Below are 24,392 nucleotides of genomic sequence, written 5' to 3'. Positions count from 1 at the left end.
AAGCCAGAAAATCTTCTCTTCCTAGAGAGGCTACCACAGAGAGGATTGATTCCATGTGAAAAGATCCAACAGTCAGATACCGGTTCAGAGCTTTGAGATCTAGAATGGGTCTTACCTCGCCATTTGGTTCTGGCACTGTAAATATTTTTGAGTAAAAACCTGTGAACCTTTCGCAGGTTGGAACCTCCACAATCACGCTCTGAACCCACAAATGTTCGAGGGCCTGGAACAAGGACTTTTTACTGGGAAAACAGGGACATTTGAACCCATAAACCGAGAAGGGGGAAACTCTTGGAACCCTATCATGTAGCCCCGTCTCACTGTGAACAAGACCCACCTGTCCTTCACCACTCCTTCCCAAGTTTCCAAGAACTGTAGGAGTCTTCCCCCCAACCGAACGAGCGGGGGCACCCCTTCATAAGGCGGATTTGGAACCTGATTTAACAGGCCTTTGGACCCAGGGCCTTTTATTCTGACCTCGATTTTGAGGTCTTCTAAACCCTGACGGCTGAGGCCATCAGTACTGCTTAGAAGCGGACGCATTAGGAGGTACCGTAACACTTTGAGTTTTAAAAGATGGATGTTTAATCCTTCGATTAACCAGCAACGATGCGCTTTTCCCCCACTGAAATCTTCTGGATGTATTTAATCCAGATCCTCACCAAAGAGACTTTCCCATGGAAAGGAAAAGCTGTCAGTTTCTTACAAGGTAATTCTACTGACCAATTCTTAAACCATAGTACTTATGCACATATGAACAGAGAGAAGAGCAACTCGGGAAATCTGTTGGATAGAATCTTTAAGGGCATCTACCGTAAAACACGAGGCGCGAGGAAACTCCGCCAAATCTTCAGAAGATTCCCCTTGAATAGGCAGACTTCTAGTCACCCTTTTAAAACGATCCTTAAAGGCTAGGTTTCCACTAGTGCGGCTACGAAGTCGTGCTACTTCTAGCACGACTTCGTAGCGAAAGTAAACTGCGGCTTCAGTGAGACTTGTCCCTCATATATAGAGGGAAGTCGGCTCAAAAGTAGTGCACGAACTACTTTTGAAGTCGCCGCAACTGAAGCCGCGGCAGTGGAAACGGGCCCCATTGAAAACAATGGCTTTTGACTTGCTGTGCGACTTGACATGTGTCAAGTCGCACCGCAAGTCGCACTAGTGGAAACTGAGCCTTAAGGATTGGCAAACTCCTATAGCTGGTTGAACAGCAGAGCCAGCGCTGTCAAAGGAAGCTTTAAATAAGGATTCCAACTTCTTATCTGCTGGAACCTTAAAAACCTGGGCATTATCAACCAGACAGGTCAAATTCTTGTTCAGCAAAGGCACCACTTCCTCTTGAATTTCTCCTACATAGGATAAAACAAAGAAAATCTCTTTGGAGGCATGAACAACCTATCAGGATGATTCCAATCCTCATACACCAGCTGTTCCAGCAGGGGGTGTAAAGGAAAAGCCTGGGAATTCTGCTGAGGGTGCAAAGAACCCAAAGAAGAAAATGAGCCTTCTGACTTTTCCAGAGGAGGTAATTTAAACGGTGCCCGAACCATTTCGGTGAAGGACAGAATCAGTAGCCTCAGAGTGAGATGCTGAAAATGGTTTCTCAGAATCTGGGCCCTCAGAAGAGGAACCATCTTCAACCTGCCCCTCTTCTAAATCATTAACAGCCACCTCTTCAATGTCTTCTGCCCAATCTGGCTCTAAACCAGAGGCCCCTGCAAGACCTTGAGAGCCTAGGAACTCTGCTGCATCCCTGCAGAGAAGGTTATCTATCCCGCTTTCACCCGCCCTGTGAAAAAGAAGCAATCATTCCGGCTATTTTACCTTCAAGGCTAGCCCAGACAAATGCCAGGTCATCTCCTTAGTAACACAGGTAGACAATGAGGCACTGGAGGTAGCAACAATACTTGATAAGCATAATGGCTCAGATTGACTAGTTGCTTCAGGCCTCTCAGGGGCCGATAGCACAGCGGTAGCCAAACTAAGACTATTTAATCCTGATGCAAGAACACTTGTCCCTTTCCCTGCTGCGCACCCCCCCCCCCCCCCCACACTTCTTTTTCTGGAAGACATTGCTTTACATAAAGACCCAGATATAAGGTAACCTGTTACACAAAAGGTAGACAAAACCTGTGATCAAGCACTGTACAGCTACCACAGAACAATTACCCTTCTCCTACCGTGTAGCCGTGCCCAAGCCTCCAAATTCACATGCCCAAACATAACTGTACCTGCTCTGTGTCCCATAGGTCTCGGTCAGCAGCTCAGCTTAGCAGAGAACAGTCACACCCAGCCAGCAGCATTACTCAGAAGAGTGAGAGACGATCCATGTGCATCCCTGTGACGTAATCTGTGTGCGCCCATAGAGATATATGAACGGAGAAACGGAGCCAAGCTGACCGGAGAGTCCAGACACAGAAGGTACACAGGCACAATACATTGCTGCCGAACAGAGACATCTAGTGGCCAAAACACAGTACTACAGCACAGGAGAGAAAATGTGCAATTCCTTCCCTATAAAGTTTTTTTTTTTTAAAGAGAGGGGAAAAAAAAGAACAGCCTTACCAGTCCCGCTGCAAAATCATATACAGGACCCAAACTTCACCCATCACGGCGGGCTTTGTCAATCAGACCTTCAAGGACCGGATCCCCCTTTTTTATGGGATCGACACCCTTGGACCTGTAGAGCACCCTGCTGGCAAACTCCTTGGGATAATAAATAACCAGGGTTCCATTTTATCAGGGTCCAGCGCCCAGATGGGTCACAGTACAGACAAACCTTGGGTGTTCTTAGATAAGGCTCGGGTACCATCCACTTAGCACTTAGCCATCCGAATAAAACGCCCCTTTACAGGGACATCATTTAGGATTGAAGAGCTTAAACAGCCATGACCATCACCTTCAAGACACTGGCAAAAAAACTGAGGTTCTTCCTGTATGGGAGTGGTTATATTGGAGGAAATTCCTATCTATTGGTTGCCAGTGTCCAATAACCTAAAGGTAGCATATAGCACAGATAGTCATTATTATAGGCTCTGCGTCTCGTGATGTAAGATAAAGAAACAATGGACTCCTCTATGTGGTTAATATCTTTTCTCAATAGTTGTTAAATCTGAACTCCAGGAATTCAGCCATGGATTACTAGGGGTTAAGTCCAACAAGGTGCATGTCACTTTGTGGACTTGTGTTTAAAGCGGTTGTATCCCGCTTTTTGACACTTTTACCTACAGGTAAGCCTATAATAAGGGACCTTCAATTAACTTGCCGGGAGCTTGCCGGAAAAATCACTCCCGCGCGCATGCGCGGGAGTGACGTCATCGCGGCTCCGGCCAATCAGCGCGCTGGAGCCGTCTCTTCCGGCCAATCAGCGCGCTGGAGCCGCCGAACCCGGAAGAGACGACGAGGGATCATGGCAGCGCCCGCATCGATGTCCGGGGGTCCGTGTCGGGGCTTCGTTTTAAGGTAAGTTAAACATAATGGGCTAGTATGCGATGCATACTAGCTCATTATGCCTTTGTCTTGCAGGTTTTTTTTTTTATTTTTTTTTTTCATAGGGTTTACAACCGCTTTAACTGACAAATTGTATTTTAACTGAGCCCCAGGAGTACAACCATCACTATACTTTTGGCACTTCAAAGCTAGACCTTTTGGTCTCAGCTACTGCAGCTGCAGAGTCACATGTAGCCGCTGTACCCAGCCCTCCCCTCTTCCTTCCAATCACAGAGTACTTTGTATTATGTGAACTCATCACAAAATAAACAGTGGGGGGGAAAAAAAACAGGCAGAGATGCTGTGTGTGAAAAGGCAGCATCTCTCCTGTCAGGACACTTTGAAAATTATGATAGTTCACTCCTGTTAGGGCACTGGGAGAATAGTGATAGTTAACTCCTGGGGCTCAATAAAACAGTCAGATGTAAATAAAGAGATAAGATCAGGAGGTGGCATGCACCTCGTTGGACTTAAAGGATAAGTCCAGGCAAAACCTAACTAATGCTAAACCTGCTCTCTGACACATTCTAAACCTAGTCTATCTAACTCTGTAAAGCAAAAATCGTTGTACTTACCTTTTCTGCACCCGATCCGGTCTCCAGCGACGAAAGCGGTGTGCAGGAGAGGACCGACAACGGCTGTGAAATGAGTGGGAAGGGATGTCACCCATAGACTTACAATGGGGTTTCTATTGTCGAGTGTCTCTCCTGCACCTGACTCCACGCTGAAGCCACCGCTTACAGCTCAGCGTGGGACCGGACCGGATCGGCTGCAGAATAGGTAAGTACAGTGATTTTTGCTTTACAGGGTTAGATAGATTAGGTTAAGAATGTGGCACTGAGAAGGTTTAGCGTTAGTTAGGTTTTGCCTGGACTTAACCTTTAACTCATTGTAGGGCAGCACATTTTCAAAAGTTGCTGAATTCCTGTAGTTCACCTTTAAGCAGGGAAATAGTTGTGATAGTGACTTACCTAGCCAGCCTCTACTGGGCAATGTACACATTTAACAAAATAATACCTGAAGTGTAGTACAGGTGGAATTATACACTGGGTATGATAAATTCTTTGGGAAAGCACTGTGCCCCTGTGCTTCACTTAAAAGTGGGCTCTCTTTACCACAGCTGGAATCCACTAAAACAGGGACTATACACAGAGTTTGATAAACTGTATGGAGAAAGTATTATTACTGTGCTTAATCTGAAGTGGGCTCTCTCTACCAAAGCTGAAATGTAGCACTTCAGGAATTGTACACAGGGTTTGATAAATTCTATGGGGACAGTATTGTGTCACTGCTTCATTTGAAGTGGGTTCTATTTACCATTGCTGGAATGTAGTAAAGTAGAAACTCTACACACGGTTCACTAAACTCTATGGGGAATGTAAAGGGTAGTAAACACAAACCTTTATAGTAAATTCTAAACTGAATGCAGCTGGATATGTGGTATTATCATCTATCCACGGCCCTTTGAAATATTTTCTTTGAATGCCCGTGTTATTTACCCAGCACATTCTCCTTAAGAGTCAGTAATCCTATAATGTAAGTTTATTCAAGTTCAACCTAAAGAGAACACCCACATGCAAAATGCTTTCCAGCAGTGCCCTACCAAAAGAAGCAAGAATGGCTTATTATGCCAGGTGTGACCTGCAGTAAGGACATATACAGAATATATGTGATAGTAATGCAAGCAAACAGAAGATCCATTTTAGTTGGTGCTGATTAACATATCATATCCTTTCAGAAACCAAGTAGGAGCAGCCTTGAGGTGACTTTGCTTGAGTTTCCATATATTCATGGGGATATACACTCACCGGTTACTTTATTAGGTACACCTTGCTAGTGGCAGGTTGGACCCCGCTTTTGCCTTTAGAACTGCATTAATTCTTGGTGGCATAGATTCAACAAGGTGTTGGAAACTTTCCTCCGAGAATTTGGTCCATATTGACATGATGGCTTCATGCAGTTACTCCAGATTTGTCAGCTGCACATCCATGATGCGAATCTCCCCTGTTTCCACATCCCAATGGTGCTCCATTGGATTGAGATCTGGTGACTGTGGAGGCCACTGGAGTACAGTGAACTCATTGTCATGTTCAAGAAACCAGTGGTGAGATGATTTGAGCTTTGTGACATGGTGCATTATCCTGCTGGAAGGAGTCATCAGAAGATGGGTACACTGTAGTCATAAAAGGATGGACATGGTCAGCAACAATACTCAGGTAAGCCATGGCGATCAAAACGTTGCTCAATTGGTACTAAGGGGCCCAAAATGTGCCAAGAATATACCCCACACATACACCACATTTAAACAAGGCAGGATGGATCCATGCTTTCAGGTTGTTTACACCAAATTTTGATCCTCATCAGACCAGACAACATGTTTCCAATCTTCTATTGTCCAGTTTTGGTGAGCCTTTGCAAATTGTAGCCTCGGTTTCCTGTTAGCTGAAGGGAGTGGCACCCGGTGTGGCCTTCTGCAGCTGTAGCCCATCTACTTCAAAGTTTGATGTATTGTGCATTCAGAGATGGCATTCTGCATACCTTGGTTGTAACGAGTGGTCATTTGAGTTACTGTTGCCTTTCTATCATCTCGAACCACCAGTCTGCCCCATTAACCACATGAACATTACATTTTCGTCCACACATCTGCCACTCACTGGATAAATTCTCTTATTCTGACTATTCTCTGAAAACCCTAGAGATGGTTGTGCGTGAAAATCCCAATAGGTCAGCAGTTTTTGAAATATTCAGACCAGCCCATCTGGCACCAGCAACTATACCACGTTCAAAGTCACTTAAATCCCCTTTCTTCCCCATTCTGATGCTCGGTTTGAACTTCAGCAAGTTGTCTTAACCACATCTATGTTCAACATTTTGGGGCATTCTTTAGCTATAAAAAGTCAGTTTGTATAATGGTATGACATTGTTAATTCATTTTTCCAGTCTATTAGGTTGACAGGATCTGTGAATATCCATTTCATCACACTAATTTTTCATGAATAAAAATAAAGCAGTCTAAGGAATGTTTTTGTGGCCCTGCCATATCTATATCTTCAATATTGCCCAATAAGTATGTTACTGGGTTGCAAACATTCAGAAACCTAAAGCTATCTGCAATGAAATCTGTAACTTTCAACCAAAAAGACTTAACCTCTCCACACTCCTAAACCACATGGGAGAAGGTCCCTTCAGTTATATGGCACTTACAACGAATTGAATTATCCCTCTTCCCCATTTTTTTATAGTCTGACAAGAGATTATGCTTGGTGGAGATACCTTATTTGTATAATTTTATCTTTGGAGGATATAACAGTATCCAAATATGTAGTTAGAACTTCTGTCCCAGCCTCCTCAGAAGACTCAGGTATAAGAGCATGCCATCTATCTCTGAAATTATGAAAAGTGTTGGCCCTGGTGTGAGTTAAGGAAAAATAATATCTAGAGATTCATTTGTTGTGTTCCGAGGATATGAAAGGGATTCAAATTTATTAGTAGTCAGAGTCACCTCCTGTAGACCAAAGTGCACTGTAGCTACATGTTTAAGTTGGGGTATCTATAACACCAAGATAAAAGGAACCTCATGCTGTCTTCTCAGTTCCTCAAAAGGTGTTTTAATCAATATACATAGTTTATTTCAAATTTTGCCAATCAAAAGCTGTCAGCCAACGTAGAAAAGTCCTCGAAGCATGGATTTAACCATAAATGAGTACTGGGAGAAAGGTTCAGTGGATGCATGAGATAGGTCTGAACAGATAAAAGTTTTTTTTTTTGGGGGGGGGGGGGCAATTGAAAGACCTTCCTCCTCTTTCAGTGAGGTTTAGCCTATAGAGCAGGGATCCTCAAACTATGGCCCTCCAGCTGTTGCGGAACTACACATCCCATGAGGCATTGTAAAACTCTGACATCCACATACATGACTAGGCATGATGGGAATTGTAGTTCCTGAACAACTGGAGGGCCATAGTTTGGGAATCCCTGCTATAGAGCGTGTTTACGAGGATTTCCAAAGTAGCAATTAGTTGCCTTTGTTGTCATGGAAGCATCACAATTAAGGATATATTGGTCAGGATGCGAATAGTTAACCCTTAAATCTTGCAGTGTTAGGACCCTTAGTTGTTGGTAGTTGCAAGCTATCAAGTGAAAGTCTCAGTTCAGAAGCTACCCATAGGTAAGATAAGAAAATGATCAGTGAGTTAAAGGATTGGAAAATCTTTTTGGTAAATTGAAGTGCTTGAGAATACATAAAAAATTTGGGCAAAAAAGATAATTTGGCCCAACAAAGTCAAGGGGAGATCTTTTCATTTCAGTATAAAATTTTAAATTTTTGAACAACTGGTTTCAAGTTATTATTTATGTATGTAGAGAGAGTAAACCATATATTTATACCTAAATATTTGAACAGAGATTTAGCAGAGATTGTCATGGGATATGTCAAGGGAACATCTATCCTTCTCTTATCATTAGTGGGGAAAATAGCTGACTCAGTCCAGTTAATTCTAGCTACTGTATCTCTTAGCAAGTCCCAGATATTATTTTGACAGCCAGGGATTACTGGAAAAGGCAGTGGGGAGCACAGGCAGAGGCAGAGGCAGGGGACGGGGACAGGGTGTGTTTTGTATGCCTGTGTACTTCAGTTTAATATTTAAGGGCATACAAAGCAGGCCTAATGCCCACAATAGTTTAAATACAATAGACATGCTTCGACATTATTTGCATTTAAGCAGAACTCCAAGCAGACAACAAATCAAATTTAGGGAAGGTAAAGCTGACAAGTTAATACCTTTTTAATTGTATATTGTTCATGGCTTCTTTATCCTACAGAGATTATAGCCCTCCAGCTAAGGGCAGCAAACTGGTAGTCCTCTTTTTCCCTGTAATTCTGCCAATCACAGGAAAAACAATGAAAATATCCTTGGATCAAGAATAGTTTAAGATGGGAAAATATTACAATGAAAAGTAATGAAATGGAAACATGGCTAAATTTAATGTCAACCTTGTATACATTGTGGAAATATTTTTGGAGAATACATTTTTTTTATACAAGTCTGGGGTAACGGAATACTAGCAGTGGAAGATATGCCACACAGAAGTAGGAGAGGGTAATAAAAAATGAGGACACGTATATTTATTTATTTTTTACTGAAAAACCTAGAATTTTTATTTTTGAAATTTTGTTTACTACTCACAGTTGCGTTTACTGTAAGGCTTCAGTTCTGCTCTAAGCTCACAATTACTAATACACAGTAAACATTACAAGACGCCAGTGTTTTTGATTTTTATACTAAGATGCCTGTCTTCTATCATAATAAGGAACCAGGTCCAGCTCTGTAAACCTTATGCTGGGAAGTCCATCTTGGATTTCATCTCCAATGCCTTCATCCTGCAAAGACCTGTCACTACGTTCCCATCTATGTTTTTAATTTGATAGTAGAAAATTTGTGATGGGGCATAGTTTTACGACTTACCTTGCATCTAGAAGCAGAGAGAGAGCTGCGAGAAGGCCACACCAGCAGGCATTAATCATTTCTTCCCAAACAGTTCTACCAACTAAACAAGAATGACAAAAAGGTGGTTATACTAACAGATTTAAAAATACACACTACTTAAAAAAAAAAGAGAGATTTATTTATATTTATAATTTTTTTTTTCTACGTAGACAAGTCTAAAAAATGTCAAGTACTTCACTATTTGGAATGCCCATGAGCCTACGGCCTAACAGGGAGTCTTCCCTTGAAAATTTAGGCGGGAAAAAAAAAAAAAAAAACATGCAGTCTAATAGGGAAGTCTCCCCTTTAGAGGCAAAAAACCATGTGGCCTAACAGGGAAGCCTCTCCTTTAGAGACTGAGGCAAAAAAAAAAAAAAAAAATCATGTGCCCTAACAGGGGAGTCTAGACATACGCAAAAAAAACAAAAATCTGACAAAGGGTCCAGCTGTCGACCAATCAAGGAGCTCTCTTGCTTTTTGCAGACAGAACTCTGTGCAGTATCGCTATGGCCCATTTTATGAATGGGCCATAGCGATGCCCACTGTCCATTATATATCAGCCCCTCAGAAAAGATGAAGGATACATTGTAGGTAATGCATTAGTCCTATAAAAATAAAACATCACATAGTAACCTGGTTCTTGCTCCGGTGGGTCAGACACAGTTCTTAGGTCTTTTTGATCACTAGTTTGTGATGGAGTCTCTTCCGCTGAAATCTGGGAGTCGGTTTCAGCCTGGCCAATTTCTCCTTCAATCATGGTGGTGATGCCCCGCACAAGATCTAACAGGCAGTGAAATGCCACCGACATGGCATATCCCTCTGGGATGGTAGGTGGCTCTACCTTATCCAGCATTTCAAGACTAAAAAGAATAAGTGAATTTGTTTAGCTTTTTTACTGTAAAATATAAGGCATATGTATAAATCAAAGTACCTGTATGCCAAACATTTACTTTAAATATGTATAAATAATCTAAAAAATGGTTTTAAACAAGATACTCATTGAAGTAAAGGACATTTCAGGCTAACATCCAATACACTGAAAAATCATACTACGTTTTCAGTTTTTTTTACTAGATTAAAGTGATACTAAAGTCTTGTTTTTTAAGTTTAAAAATAACAAACATGTCATACTTACCTGTTCTGTGCAGTGGTTTTACACAGGGCAGCTCTGATCCTCCTCTTCTCAGGTCCCTCGTCGGCGCTCCTGGCCCCTCCCTTCTGGTGAGTGCCCCCAGAGAAAGCAGCTTGCTATGGGTGCACTCGAGCCACTGCTCTGTGTGTCCATTCAGACACAGAGGCTCGGCTCGGATCCGCCCCCTCTCTCTCCTCACTGGCTCACTGACTTTGACTGACAGCAGGGGGAGCCAATGGTGCCCTGCTTCTGTCTGAGCCAATTAAGAAAAGTTTCGGACAGCCGAGACTCTCATGCAACATCGCTGGATCGAGGTGGGGCTCAGGTAAGTATTAGGGGGACTAAGGGGGACATCTGCACACAGAAGGTTTTTTATCTTAATGCATAGAATGCATTAAGATAAAAAAAAAAAAACTTTTGACTTTAGAACCACTTTAAGCAATAAAGTTCACTGGTTGAAAGCAAAGTGCTATTCTTCCACTCACGACATTACATGGGAACTAAACTAGGTCTGATTAGGATTTACAGCAAAGAGTAATGTCATGGTAATGAACCTAAAATCAATAGGCTTTGTCACTGGAGATCCTGAAGTCATGCAAAAGTTTGTGCCTAAAAAGTGTTGATCATAATGCCAGGTTTTATCTGAAATTTTATTTTTCATCAAAACTCTTAATGTAAAGAAAAAGAATCAAAATGCCCTGAAACGCCCTGTCCCGATGGAAAATGATTTAAAAGACAATAAATGGCTAAGAACCATCTTTTAATCCTTTGAACTTACTAAGTTGCCTTGGCGCTGCCTTGAACAGAAATGGTCATTATAGGGATCCAGGTACCTCTGTACTCAAAGGCAGGAAGTACACTTGCATTGCCAGCAGCTGCTACCATCCCTGAAGTGCCTTGATTAGCAGCAGGAACACTGGAGCTGGAACCAGCTGTCATTAAGAAGAAATAAGAAAAAAAACAAAAAACATTTAAAGATAAAATATACCACCGAGTGAAACTAATTCTAATCATAAGACTAAGCTACAATACTATTTCTATAGTAAGATTGTAGCGCTAATCATACAAAAGTACTGTATTTTCTGGCGTATAAGACTACTTTTGAACCTCAAAAAAATCCCTCAAAAATGGGGGGTCGTCTTATACGCAGAGTATAATATCCTAAAGGTACCCTAAGTATAAGTATTACAGGTAGATGTAATCTCTCAAGATGCTGGCTGTGTGGGAATCCTGTACCGGTATACCGTATGTACCGTAGCTTCGGTTACATACAGTGTACCGCGCTGACCCATTTAGGGAGAGAGATGTATTCTATTATTGAATACAAAGCCTGCTCGGATTGGTGGAGTAACATCAGCCCGCCTCTCTGACTCTGCCAATCCGAGCAGGCTTTGCATTCAATAATAGAATACATCGCTCACTGTGATTGGCTCAGCGCGGTATACTGTATATAGCCGAAGCTACGGTACATACGGTATACCGTTACAGGATTCCCGCACAGCCAGCGTCTTGAGATTACTTATACACCCAGTCGTCTTATACTCCAGAAAATACGGTATATAATATGCATAAAGTCCATAAAAAAAAAAAATACTAATTTCTATAAACTGTAAAGAAGGACACGAGCACAGCACTGCTTGCATCTAAATTGGTAAACATAAGGAATATAGAAACACTGGAACAAATGTATTGCTAAACTTTCCCCATGCTTCAATCTGCCATCCAAACATAGAGATACTAGAACTCTAGCCCTAAGACAAGGCATTCCTCCTGCCAAAACAGTCACTGCTGAGGATGTATGAACCAGGGAAAGACACCAGCTCCTAAACCTCAATAGTAGAGTCGCAACATTTTCTGTCACTGGCTATGTAAAGAAGGGGTGAACAAAGAGACAATTGCTCCTAGGCTGCCAGATAATGAATTGCATTATCTGTCCCTTTTTCACTGCTTGGAAAATAGAGATACATGTGGCTATGAAATTATGTTTAAGGGCCGTACACACAGGCCGAATATCGGGCACCATCGGCCGGTTCAATAGAAAACGGACGACATTCAGCCTGTGCGTACGGCAGCCAGTCCGACAGAAGCCAGCAGTTTGCAATTGCTGAGAGCGCTGACAACTAATAATGTGTACTAGCTTTTAAGCCTAAGATGCTAACTGATTAGATAACAGAAAAACTTATTTTAAGCCTGGTACACGCAGTACGTTTTTTTTCAGGAGCTCTGGAAGAGGTTGCTGTACTAACAAAGCAATGTTAGTACAGTGATCTCCGTTGAGCTATTTATTGTGTTCTGACAGGAGGACTGGCCCCCTCCCCCGCAGAACACACTGGCCAGCTGCTGGTTTTCTATCTGTGAGATCGGCTTCTGTCAAACAAGGACCCTACACAAGAGCTGAATGTCGGCCGGTATCTTCCGTAGCGGCTGATTGGCATGGGGCTTTAGTTTTCAAACATTTTCTATTAGATCCGTTCTTTAGCGTTATCCAAAACACACAAAAATTATAGAAACATTCCACAAGAAGGAAAATAATACCATTCGGGTTGGATGTGTTGGGTGCATTTCCAGTACTTGGAATAAGGAAAAGCGACTGAATGAAGGATCCCAGAGCATTGACAATATCCCGAAAAACTTTAGTGGAGTGTTGCTTCATGTCATAGGACTGGCAGAAAGACCTGGGTATGGTAAAGTATTCTTGTTATGATTTCAGCATTGATATAAAATCTGTATTTTTAGAATTGCTCTAAGTCAGAACATACAAGGGCATTAACAATACCACTGTAACATACACAAATACATAAAATACTGTGTGGACCCTGCTAAAGTAAAGGGAAATCTTAAAGAAAAAGATTTGAAAAATTAGAAATGTTGTATATTGAGGTTCCAAACCTTTCATAAATTCAGATTTTATGTATTGATTTAAAGAAGTGTGGGAAATATAAAAAAAATAAACATACAGGTACATACCCCAATAAATTGCTGCAGCATCAGTCCAATGCTGCAGCTGTCCCCCCTGGCTATAAGACCATGAATTGAGCGATCACATGACCAATGACTGCACAGTTCTCAGTCTGCTCTGAACAGAGAGAGGACACTCTCAGTCACCGCTCTCTGCTCTGCTGCTCACTGAAACATCAGGCTGTGGAGGAGGCTGGAGAAGCTGACTCAGCGGCTTTCAGCGGCATGCTAAGAGGCTGAGCAAGCTTCCAGTCAGGCATCTGGGTGGATCCTGACATTATTGTCAAGATACCTCCAGAGCCTGGACTGGCTGTGTGACATCAGTCGACAACGGGCCTTTGCCCACTGTCGGCGGATTCTGGGTCACATAAGTGCAAAATTAAGTGCACTCCTGTGAAAAAAAACTTGGAGGGAGGGCGAATGCCTGAATGAATGCAAAGGATAGTTTCACAGGAAGGAAGCAGCACGAGAAAGTTATCGAAGGTTTAAGACAAATATGTGAAAAGGTGTTTATAAAGCAGAGAAAAGTTAATATCGAAAAAGTCTAAAGGAAGACAAAAAAAGCAAATTGCTAAAGGCTTTGTACAGTATGCAAGGTTGAGAATTTTTTTATTGTACGCTGTAGGAAATTTGTGAACTAAGAAAAATTGGATTTTTGATCCTAAAATCCATTTCTCTGATGTTCATTGATGGACACCGCTCCGGTTCTTCTTAAACATTGGGCTATACTTCACTCTACAGGAGTAGGACACTAGGCAGAACAAAAAAAGTCTGGCTACGCCTATGGGTAGTCCCAGGGGGTATAATCCCTCTCTCTTATATTAGGTACTCAGTTTTGTTACAAGCAGTGTCAGAAGAATTAAAACTCGACAGAGGGGTGGTGGTTGCGGTGTTTGTCAATGAACATCAGAGAAATGGGATTTTACGGTAAGTCAAAAGTCCTATTTTTCTCTTTCCTTCATTGATGGACACAGCTCCTGATCTTCTTAACTATTGGGATGTCCCAAAGCAGTGTTAAACATAAGGGGTGAAATAGCGAAAAAGAAATTCCCCGAGAATAACTATAGCCAACCAGGTAAACAGGAGCTCAACCAAAAACAACTGAAGCTCACTTGAAAAAACAATACACCCTCAAAGAGGACCAGGTCCTCTAAACAGCAGCTTGCAAAACCTTGTGGCCAAAGGAAGCATCTACAGATGCAAACACATCTACTTTATAGAACTTTGTGAAAGTGTGCACCGACGACCAGGTGGCCTCCTTGCAAACCTGCATCACTGACGTCTGATGACGGAAGGCCCAGGAGGCACTGAGCGCCCAAGTAGAGCGTGCCTTGACAGGGAAAGGAGGAATCTGACCCCTGATACAATAGACCTGGATCACCGTCTGTCTGATCCATTTGGAAACGGTCGCAGAGGAAACGGTCCAAGGCCCATCCGTGAGCAAAAATAGTGAGCTTGACTTCCTAAAAGACTTCGTAGTCGCCAGGTACACCCTAATCGACTGGACCACATCCAAGGCATGCAAGACAATTTCCTTCGGATGTTTGGCCTGGGACATAGGGAAGGCAACACAATGTCTTCATTCAAATGAAAATCTGAGACAATCTTTGGAAGGAACGATGGACAGGGATGAATAACCACCTTATCTCTGTGAACCAGCAAGTAAGGTGAATGACAGGATAACACCGCCAATTCCGACACCCTGCATGCAGAGGTGATAGCCACCAAGAAGGCCACCTTCTGGGACAGCTTAAGCAGGGGAATCTCCCAAAGATTCTCAAAAGAGGGCTTCTGGAGGACTGCGAGCACCAAACTGAGGTCCCAAGGTGGCAACGGAGACCACACTGGAAGGGCCATGTGCCTAGGGCTTCTGGAGGACTGAGAACACCAAATTGAGGTCCCAAGGTGGCAAAGGAGACCGCACTGGAAGGACCAAATGCCTAACTCCCTGAAGAAAAGAACGTACCAGGGAGTATGTGGCCAGGGCCATTGAAAGAAGACTGCTAAGGCCGGCACCTGACCCTTGATAGTACTCAAGGCCAGTTTCTGCTCAACCCCCCAATGAAGGAAGGTCAAGACCTGAGCCACCGAGAAAGAGCGAGAATGAACCCCAAGAGACTCACGCCACGCAATGTACGACTTCCACGTATGATGGTAGATCTTCCTAGAAGTAGATTTCCCGGCTTTTAACAGCGTTGGAATCAAAGACTCAGACAAACCTCTAACAATCAACACCTGGCGTTCAACGGCCAAGCCGTCAAAGCCAGCGACTGTAAAGCAGGATAGAAGATTGGTCCTTGGGACAGCAGATCCTCCCTGAGAGGAAGCTTCCAAGAAACATCATCGACCGACCAGCTGCACCAGATCGGCGTACCAAGCCCAGCGAGGCCAGTCCAGAGCCACTAAGGTGACCGGAATCCCTTCTGCCTTAATCCTGCGTAGAGGTTTTGGCAGAAGCTTGAGAGGAGGGATAGTGTAAATCAGACGATACTAACCCCACGGGCCACCAGAGGATCCCTGTGTCGTCCGCCAGAGGATCCCGTGACCAAGCCAGAAACATCTGTATCTTTCAGTTGAGCCGAGACACCAACAGATCCCCTTTAGGGATGCTCCATCAGGAGCACAAATAATGGAACACCTGCGGATGAAGGGACCACTCCTCTTGGTCCAACGCCTGCCGACTGAGGTAATCCGCCTGCCAGTTTTTCACCCAAGGAATGTGTACAGCGGAGAGGGCTGGAACGAACCGTTCTGCCCACCTTAGAATGCCGGCTACCTTCAGAGCAGCCAGGACACTTCTTGTGCCACCCTGGTGATTGACATAAGCCAAGGCCGTGGCCTTGTCCAATCCGTGGTGACACTGTCCAATACAAGTGGAGGAAGGATTTGCCCAGCCTAAGCGCTGGAGAATGAAGCCACCGTATCAGGGACTTCATAGTTTCCCGGCTCAGATGGATCTGATTGTCCAGAGACTTGTCCCATTTGGCCAGAATCTCTCTTTGCAGGGGCCTCATATGGAACTGTGCAAACGGAACCGCCTCAAAAAGGTAGAGATGACCATCTGCTGGACAGCAGGAGACGAATTGCAGCCTGCAGTTTCTGGAGATTGTCCAGAGGATGGAGCACTCTGTGCTTTGCTTTGTGGACAGAACCAGAGCAGATTTCTGAAAATTCAGAATCCAGCCGAACTTCCTCAGAGTTCATATGGTGATTTCCAGGTTTTCCAATCTCCACCAGAGCAGTAGGAGACGCCACTCGCAGAAGGAGGTTAAGTAGACCAGTACCGTGATCCACCATTGGCATAATAATGTTAGCACTGGGGCAAACACTTTTGTGAAGTCCCGAGGAGCAGAGGCGAGACCAAAAGGGAACACCACAAACTGATAATACTCCTCTCCCACGGCAAAGCAGAGGAAACGCTGGTGACCGGCAATATTGGAATGTGCAGGTAAGCATCCTTGATGTTGATAGAGGCAAGAAAATCCCCCTGATTCAGGGATGCCACCACCGTGCGAATGGACTCCATCCTGAACTTCTGTACCAGCACAAAGCAATTCAGCGCCTTGAGGTCCAGGATTTGACGCACTTTGCCTTCCTTCCTGTAAACTGTAAACAGGTTTAAGTAAAAATGTTCCTAAGTCGGAACCGGGACAATCACCCCTTGAACAGGTTTTGTACCGTCCCAAACAGATCCTGTAAGTGGTCCGGGACAGGCGCAAGTTGGAAGGAAAGAACTTTGCCAAGAGACAAGAAGGAAACTCGATCTTGTAGCCGGACCGAATGACTTTGTGGACCCACTTGTCTTGTACCAGGAAAGTTCTCGGGTCCGGAAACCAGCAAAGACATCCCCCTACTCCCGATAGGTGTGAGGGTGCACCTTCAAGCTGAACGAACCTTGTCCACGAGTCTGGAGAAGCCCGCTCTCGGTTTGCCAGACCAGGTTCATTTGGATCCTCCAGAGGAGACCATGAAAGGCTTTAAGCCCTTGTTAGACGACCCTGAGGGATGAAAAAACGTGTGAGCCAAGAAGAAGGGCCCACGTCTACGACGAGGGTCCTTGCCCTTAGTAGTCTGCAGAAGAAAGGTACTCTTTCCCCCTGTGAGACCTTTAATGATGTCATCCAGGGTAGCTCCAAACAGGTGAACTCTTTGAAAGGGGAGATCAGTCAATGCCTTTTTAGAAGTCTGGTCCGCAGATCAGCATTTGAGCCAAAAGACATGCCGAAGGACCACTGCCTAAACAGAGGGCCGAGCCACTGGGGGAGCCGCATCCAAAGAGGCATCACAGAGAAACTGCAGTCCCTGGACCAGCTGGTTCGCTAGCTCAGCAATGGCAGGAGGGAGCAGTTCTCCCTCCAGGTCATGGTGTAAAAGCTTAGCCCACTCAGTCAGAGTTTGCGACACCAGTGCAATGTTAAATATCAGCCTCAGTACCAAACCAGCCAAAGTGTACATATTGCAAGCCACAGCCTCCTCCTTCCTGTCAGCCGGATCCTTAAGGACCGGGGACTCTTCAACCGGAATCATGGTTGCCTTTTTCAATCTGGAAACCAGAGGGTCCACCACCAGTGAAACAGTCTACTTCTTAATAAGGGACTCCTCATAGGGGTATCGCCTAACTAATTGCTTAGGGACCCCAAGGGGACGCTTTGGTCGTCCCCACTCTTTAGTGACAATTCTGTCAAAATAGGCAGGGAAAGAAAATACCTTTGACACTCCGGATGACTTGTGAGTGCCAAAGAGCACCTGCGCCTCTGTCACAGCTGCAGATGTGGAAGAATCATCCCCACTATCTGAGGATTTCTGGCGCGTGGTCGGAGACCCAGCAGGGAGACCTACGTCCGTGGCGGCAAAATCAGATTCAGAATATGATGAGACAGATGAGACTGGGGGAGGCGGAGTGCTTTTTGCTAGCCCTTCGCCAGAAAACCACCTCCACCCGGGACAAAAAGGACTCCAGGACCGCCGTCAGTACATCGATGGATGGTGGGGTCCCGGAGGGCACCGCAGCCTCAGAGAGGGGGATCAGGTGGGGGGGATGTGCTCCAAAGACTCTATGAGTCACCAGGGGGACCCCACAAAAAGTGTAAAACACTGCAAAGTGACAACACCCACCGCGCCACCTGGTCACCAGGCACAAGGCACCAAGCGATCCTCAGCAGATAGGGAGAGGACCAGACTCACCACCCAGCAGAAACAGGCACCTGCAGCCACCAGGAAAATCTTTACTCCACGTGCACGGATCAGGAGTGAAAAGATCCAGAAGTCAGCACCAGAGAATGAGGAGGGACTCCCACCGCCAAAATCCACTGTCATGGTCACCGCCGCTATTTTCAATGGCCACCAGTCTACACGAACATGGCTGCCGTGCATTGAGCACACAGACTACGGCAAAAAAGACAAGACCACCATCACAGCCCCAGCATAAGTGGAGGGGGGTGTAGGATGGGGGGACAGATGAAAGGGGGGGTGCCTGACAGTAAGGAGGGGAACCCGAGGGACTCACCGTCCCAAGGAGGGGCCCACGTCCACCCTAAAGACCTTCAGGGGGAAGAGTGGGGGACAGCTACTCACCATATCAGAACCCGGCAGGCACCACTCCAGACAGAACCTCTAGCCATTGAAATCGGGGGCTGTGGGCCGAGACCCAGTTGTATGCGACCTCGTGGGGCATTTAACTCGCAGGCCAGCCCCCATATGGTGGGGCTATGTCGTGGCTGACCTAGCGCAGGGCTGAGGTCTGTGCACGCTCACTGGCCAGACTGGGGTGACCACTGGATATAGATTATCCAGCTCGTCACCCAGTCCAGCAGTTGATTGCATATCTCACAGGGAAAAAAACAGGAGAAAGAATTTTATCTAAAAATAAAAAATTGCCAGAGATAACAGCAAGGAACTAGGTCCTTACTCCTGACTAGGCTGAAAAAACTGAGTACCTACAGCAGAAAGGGGGAGTATACTCCCTGGGACTGGCCATAGGGGTAGCCAGACTTTTTTTCTGCCCAGTGTCCTACTTCTGTAAGGGGGGGGGGGGGGGGGGGTAGGAGTATAACCCAATTGTTAAGAACATCAGGAGCTGTGTCCGTCAATGAACGAAAGAGAAACAGTAGTTTTTATAGCAGACTGGATTAAGGCTAGTCTGTTAGATGGAATACTGCACAACACCTTAAAGCAATATTAAACCAAGAACAAAAAAAATTGAAATTGCAGTTTACTAAATCTTATATGCTTTGTTTTCACCTGGTGAGCCAGCCAGTAAGTTTGTTATCTTTCACCTTACTTTAACAGATCAAACTGTCCATGCAAAGAAGAACTTAGATGGCTGAGACAAACCAATTACCACTAACAAGTGCTTACAGTGGTCAGCTTTTATTCATTTATGGAAAACCTTTAACCCATAAGAAAATTTTTTTTTTCTGTGACTGCTTATAGTGTTAGCTGGACTTCAGCTTGAAATTGTTAGTGAAGTCCATCTAAATCTGCTAGTGCATCTAACACTACCCTCCCCAGATTGACAATGCTGCTGTCCGAAAGGTGCCTGGTTCACCTTCTTCATCCAGAATGCAGACACCCCAAGACAGGAAGTGTGTTACTGGCTGGATCACCAGATTTAAAAAAGCCTAAACAAAGAAAACCAATGAAGCCAAATCTAAGGATTGGTAAGCTATATTACAATTTTGTTTTTTCAGAAAATTCCTAAAGGGAAAATGTATGGACTTTACTGGTATCACGGAAGACATACATATGAAAAATGTAATACATATAAAAAAATGAGTTTACTTACATTTACAAAACGTAATGTATATTACTCCCTTCGTCTGGCAAATTACAAAATGTGTACATATACGAGTCATAAACTGTATGCATTATATGCTGTATTTTTTAGTCAGGTTACTCCCCCTCATCTCCAAGAAAGAAGGTCCTGAAGAAGCATACTGTGTGAAACATGTTGACCTCTTGGATTACATTAGATGGAGGAGTGATTTGAATGTGATACCTGTATACAAACTATTTGATAAGATGTAACAAACCTGGTATTTTTTTCCCAAATCTGTATTTTATCTATGTTGGTTTTTAACTGTAACTGATTGTCATTTTACATGTGTATGTCTTCCTTGGTACCAGTAAAGTCTGTACATTTTCCCTTTATGATTTTTTTCTGACACATAATTAGGATGTGGTACAAATAAATGGCAGCTATTTCTAAATATCATACATTTTTATTTTGTTGTTAAATACAGCTTTAAGGTTGGCCATGATTGTTTAAAAAAAAAAATACAAGCAAATATGTTTAATATTGGTACATTATTTGGTACAAACAGATAAGTACAGGTGGTCCCCGAGTTAAAAACATCCGACTTGCATACAACTCATAATTATAAACGGAGGGAGAGAACAGGAAGTGAGAAGAAATCTACTCCTAGGAAGGGAAATTCACTCCTGTAAGGGCTCTTTCACACGGTCCGCCTCCGCAGGCGGATCCGTCTTGCTCAGCGGGGATCGATCCGCGATCCCCGCTGAGCCGGGCGGATGACAGCTCCGTCTCTGCTTGCAGAGCGGAGAGGGAGGTGTCTCGGGCACCCGCTGCCCTCTATGGGGGATCGGATGAGAGCGGACGGCTTGTCCGCTCTCATCAGATCCGCTTCGCTCCGATTACTGAACGGATGGAAAAATAGGGTTTCCATCCGTCCAGATTTCAGCACAGGATTGGATGCGGATGGCAGCGGGTGTCAGCGGAGGTGTCTCCACTGACACCCGCTGCCCCATAGAGCTGCATGGAGGATCCGATCAGATCCGCCTAAAAAACTGACAGGCGGATCTGATCGGACCGCCCGTGTGAAAGAGCCCTAAGAGTTATCATGGGAAAAAGGTGTCTCCACTGAAGCTTTATCATCAATCCCTATTTCCACAGCAACCCAAAGATTTCAAAATTCAATTGTCACAAGAACAGAAAGTAAGGTAAAATCTTCTGAACAGGGGCACAGACATCAACACAAATGTTACAGGGGTGTTAACCCTTCCTTATGCTATCTATCCAAAACATAAAAAAAAAAAATTTGGGCTGGAGTTACACTTAAAAAATGTACCTGTTCTAACGTACAAATTCAACTTAAGAATAAACCCTAAAGACCCAATCTTGTTTGTAACCCGGGGACTGCCTGTAATGAACCATGCTGGCTGATCCTGCTTCAGGTGTGAAACATGTGAATTTTTTTCCTTTTATTGATTTTAACAATTTGATTAGGACCATGCTCTAACATAAAAGGGTACTACATCTGAAGCTTAGGGGTTCAAGACCACTATCACCCGCTGGTGACACATGCCATTACAAGGCTACCATAAAATATGCATGGGGACAACTTTATTTCACTGGGTGGACTCTGGTACAAGCAACAGGGATGTCAAAAACATTTTGGAAGGTTGGGGCTGCACAGTATTAATACAAAAAGCTGTCCCAACCAAATAAAGCTTTGTTGTAGAAAAATTTCTTTAAAATTAAAATCCGGACCATAAGGTTAACATGATCCAACTACTGGACCTGGATTTTCTAAATCAGTCTATTCCGATAGTCATCAGATGTAACTTTGAGAATCTTTTTGAAAAAAAAAGTGAGTGTGTGAATGTAAATGATTTACCTGAGAAGCTGAGGCTGAACACAAAGCCTATGTATGGATTCCACAGCTACAGCTCGGAGCCACTGTGGTTTATCAGCATCCAGGAATTTCACTAGCAGCGATAAAAAGATTTCACACTCTGTCACCTAAAAGAGTTCAGGTTAAATAGGTTAATTTAGCACAGTTTGAAAGAAAATTACCATTTGTGTCAAACCAAATAGGGATCTTTAAAACCACAAGTAAAACACCTGTATGCAGCAATGACCTGTTGAGGATTTTATTGTCCCTCCCCCCACCCCAAGCAGATAGTGCACCAAACTCTAACCTGCATTTAACAGTTAAACTTCACAAGACATGTCATTGTATTGGTGCATACAAGTAATCCAATAGAAAAAGATTTAGAATACACTATTCAGCTGGAGCGGCTGCTGTGTATAAAAGGGGAGCATATTTGCAGACTATAAATATATGTGCTGCTTGCATCTGACAGCCATTATAATGTTATGCACAGCAAAAACTGCTCAATTTCCCTTTACAAGGAACCCTCAGCTGCTGAGTTGAAAAGCCTGGGTAAGCCATTTTTCAGCCAATATAAGATAAATGTATTTTTAACACAAGACTGCTTTCACACAGATCAGTTTTTCTTTCGGTTTTGTGTTAAAAAAAAAAAGGGGGGAAAAAAAAAAACGCATGGCCATGAAATCCTATGCAACTATTCATACTGATGAATTATGAGCCCGCTGCGTTTTAAAAAAACACCTGCTTGCCACATATTTGGTGCATGTTTGGTGTGTTATAAAAAAAAAAAAAAGAAAAAAAAAAAAAAAACGGACCAAAAACACACCTACCCATTGAAATGAATGAAAACTGCATTAAGAAAAGGGGTAAAAAAAAAAAAAAAAATGCACCCGCTGTTGCGTTTTTGGTGCAGTTTTTAAGTTATATGTCTCTTTTTCACAGATGCAAAATGCACCGGAAACGAGACAAAAACGTGGTACAAACGCATGTGTGATTTTATCGCAATATTGCAACGGCGCAGTGTGAAAGTAGCCTTAAGCTGGATACACACTATATAACTTTTGTTGGTAGATTTACCTTCAACTGTGTAGTATAAGGGCCTGCCTGATTGCATACTAATTGAAAGTGTTTAGGTCTGACCTCATATTATATGGTTTTGGTAAATCTAAAAGAAAAAATCTAAAGAGAATTGTATAGTGTGTCCAGCTTAAGTCTTTATAGAGCTTATATACACAGTTATGACTTAGATTGTCCTTTAGTAAACAGCCTGCTACAGACAACGGCACCCTTCCTTCACAACTGTACAACTTCAAAGGATGAGGGCTGTAAGACAGCGAGTGGCCCCCAATAATAGGATTTTTGTACTCATTGTAAAACGCTGTGTCTCTTAGCCCATGGAGAGACACAGAAATTTTTAGACTGTCAAGTAATGTCACCTACAAGGTAAGGACACTGTCAAAAAAACACACACATTAGCCAGCAGGATAACACCACCCACAACAAATCACACCTCAGTTTTGCAGCAAAGTAGTACCAAGAGCATGAAACTTAACACAGAGGGGAGATACCTTTGTCCCTCAATGGACTCCAGGAAAAGTTTCTACAGGAAAGTAGATAAATCATATTTTCTTTTCTGTACATAATTTCTATATATATATATATATATATATATATATATATATATATATATATATATATATATTCAGGCCACTCTGGTCACATACTCTCCCATTTCAGCCAGGGGCAGATGCAGGGTAGAAGAGAGAGCACTCCGACAATGGCTAGTAAAGCCTGAATCAGTGACATCACCCTTAGGCTTTAATGGCCCATCCATTAACGACACTCCCTCCTCTTTCCTGCAGCTCCGCTGGTTGATATAGGGGGAACCATATCATGTGAATCATGTGACCAAACCGAAGCGGCCTATTAATAGGTAAGTGTATAGATCTTTATTACCAAGGTTAGTTATAGGTGATAATGAGGGGGGAGGGAACAGTTTCAAGACTAGTTTAGTGTAAGCTGGAATTCCATTTTAAGACCAGAAGTTTGTATTATGGTCAGCATGGGTCACGAAGAGGTGGTACAATGAGAAGCGGACGTACCCTTACAGAGTTCACTCAGGATGATGAAATTAATTAGTCTTCCTTAGGAAGCAGTGGCTGAGATATAGCCGCTTACAACCCGAAACATCCAGACAATGTAGGGGAATTTCCTTTTGGTGAACTGCAAACAGATATATAGAGGGACAGGAGAACAATGTCCTGGTTGAGGGGAAAAGCAGAACTATCTTGGGCAAGAAGGAAGTCCCGGGTAACAACACCAACTTGTTCCTATGCACAACTAGGAAAGGTTCCTCGCAGGATAAGGCTGCCAGTTCAGACACTCACTTTGCAGAGTTGATGGTAACAAGAAACAGCACTAATGGCTGAGAGTAGGGAGAGGTGAGTCCCTTAGGGGTCTACACGGTAATCTCTGAGAGAACCAGATGCAGATTAATTGGTTTACAAGGAATGAACTGGGGGAGTTACATGGGAGACTCCCTGTACAAAGGTCTGAATAAAAAGGAAAGGTCAACAGTCTCTGAAAAAAAAAAAAAGCAGACATGGCAAAAACATGGCCCTTGAAAGTGCAGAGAGCTAAATGCTGGTGCAGGGACACCTAAAGGAAAGGAAGAAGGAGTTATCCTACAGATAAACT

General features: G+C 43.6%; 1 protein-coding gene across 2 annotated transcripts in view; it reads right to left on the bottom strand.

The window, feature by feature from the left end:
- Positions 1-24,392, bottom strand: part of MON2 (MON2 homolog, regulator of endosome-to-Golgi trafficking) — a 271,194-nt gene that overhangs the window by 174,895 nt on the left and 71,907 nt on the right. For both annotated transcript variants that reach the window (XM_082256725.1, XM_082256726.1), the window contains exons 9-13: positions 21,699-21,823; positions 12,640-12,779; positions 10,883-11,036; positions 9,606-9,832; positions 8,952-9,033 (exon numbers count right to left, since the gene is read on the bottom strand). In XM_082256725.1, coding sequence (XP_082112851.1) covers positions 8,952-9,033; positions 9,606-9,832; positions 10,883-11,036; positions 12,640-12,779; positions 21,699-21,823 — 728 coding nt within the window. The remainder of the gene's footprint in view (positions 1-8,951; positions 9,034-9,605; positions 9,833-10,882; positions 11,037-12,639; positions 12,780-21,698; positions 21,824-24,392) is intronic.

Source organism: Pelophylax lessonae, assembly GCF_965119305.1.
Source record: "Pelophylax lessonae genome assembly, chromosome: 4".
Lineage (NCBI taxonomy): Eukaryota > Metazoa > Chordata > Amphibia > Anura > Ranidae > Pelophylax > Pelophylax lessonae.
The sequence above is the reverse complement of the archived record's forward strand: the minus strand, read 5'-3'. Positions and strand labels throughout refer to the sequence as shown.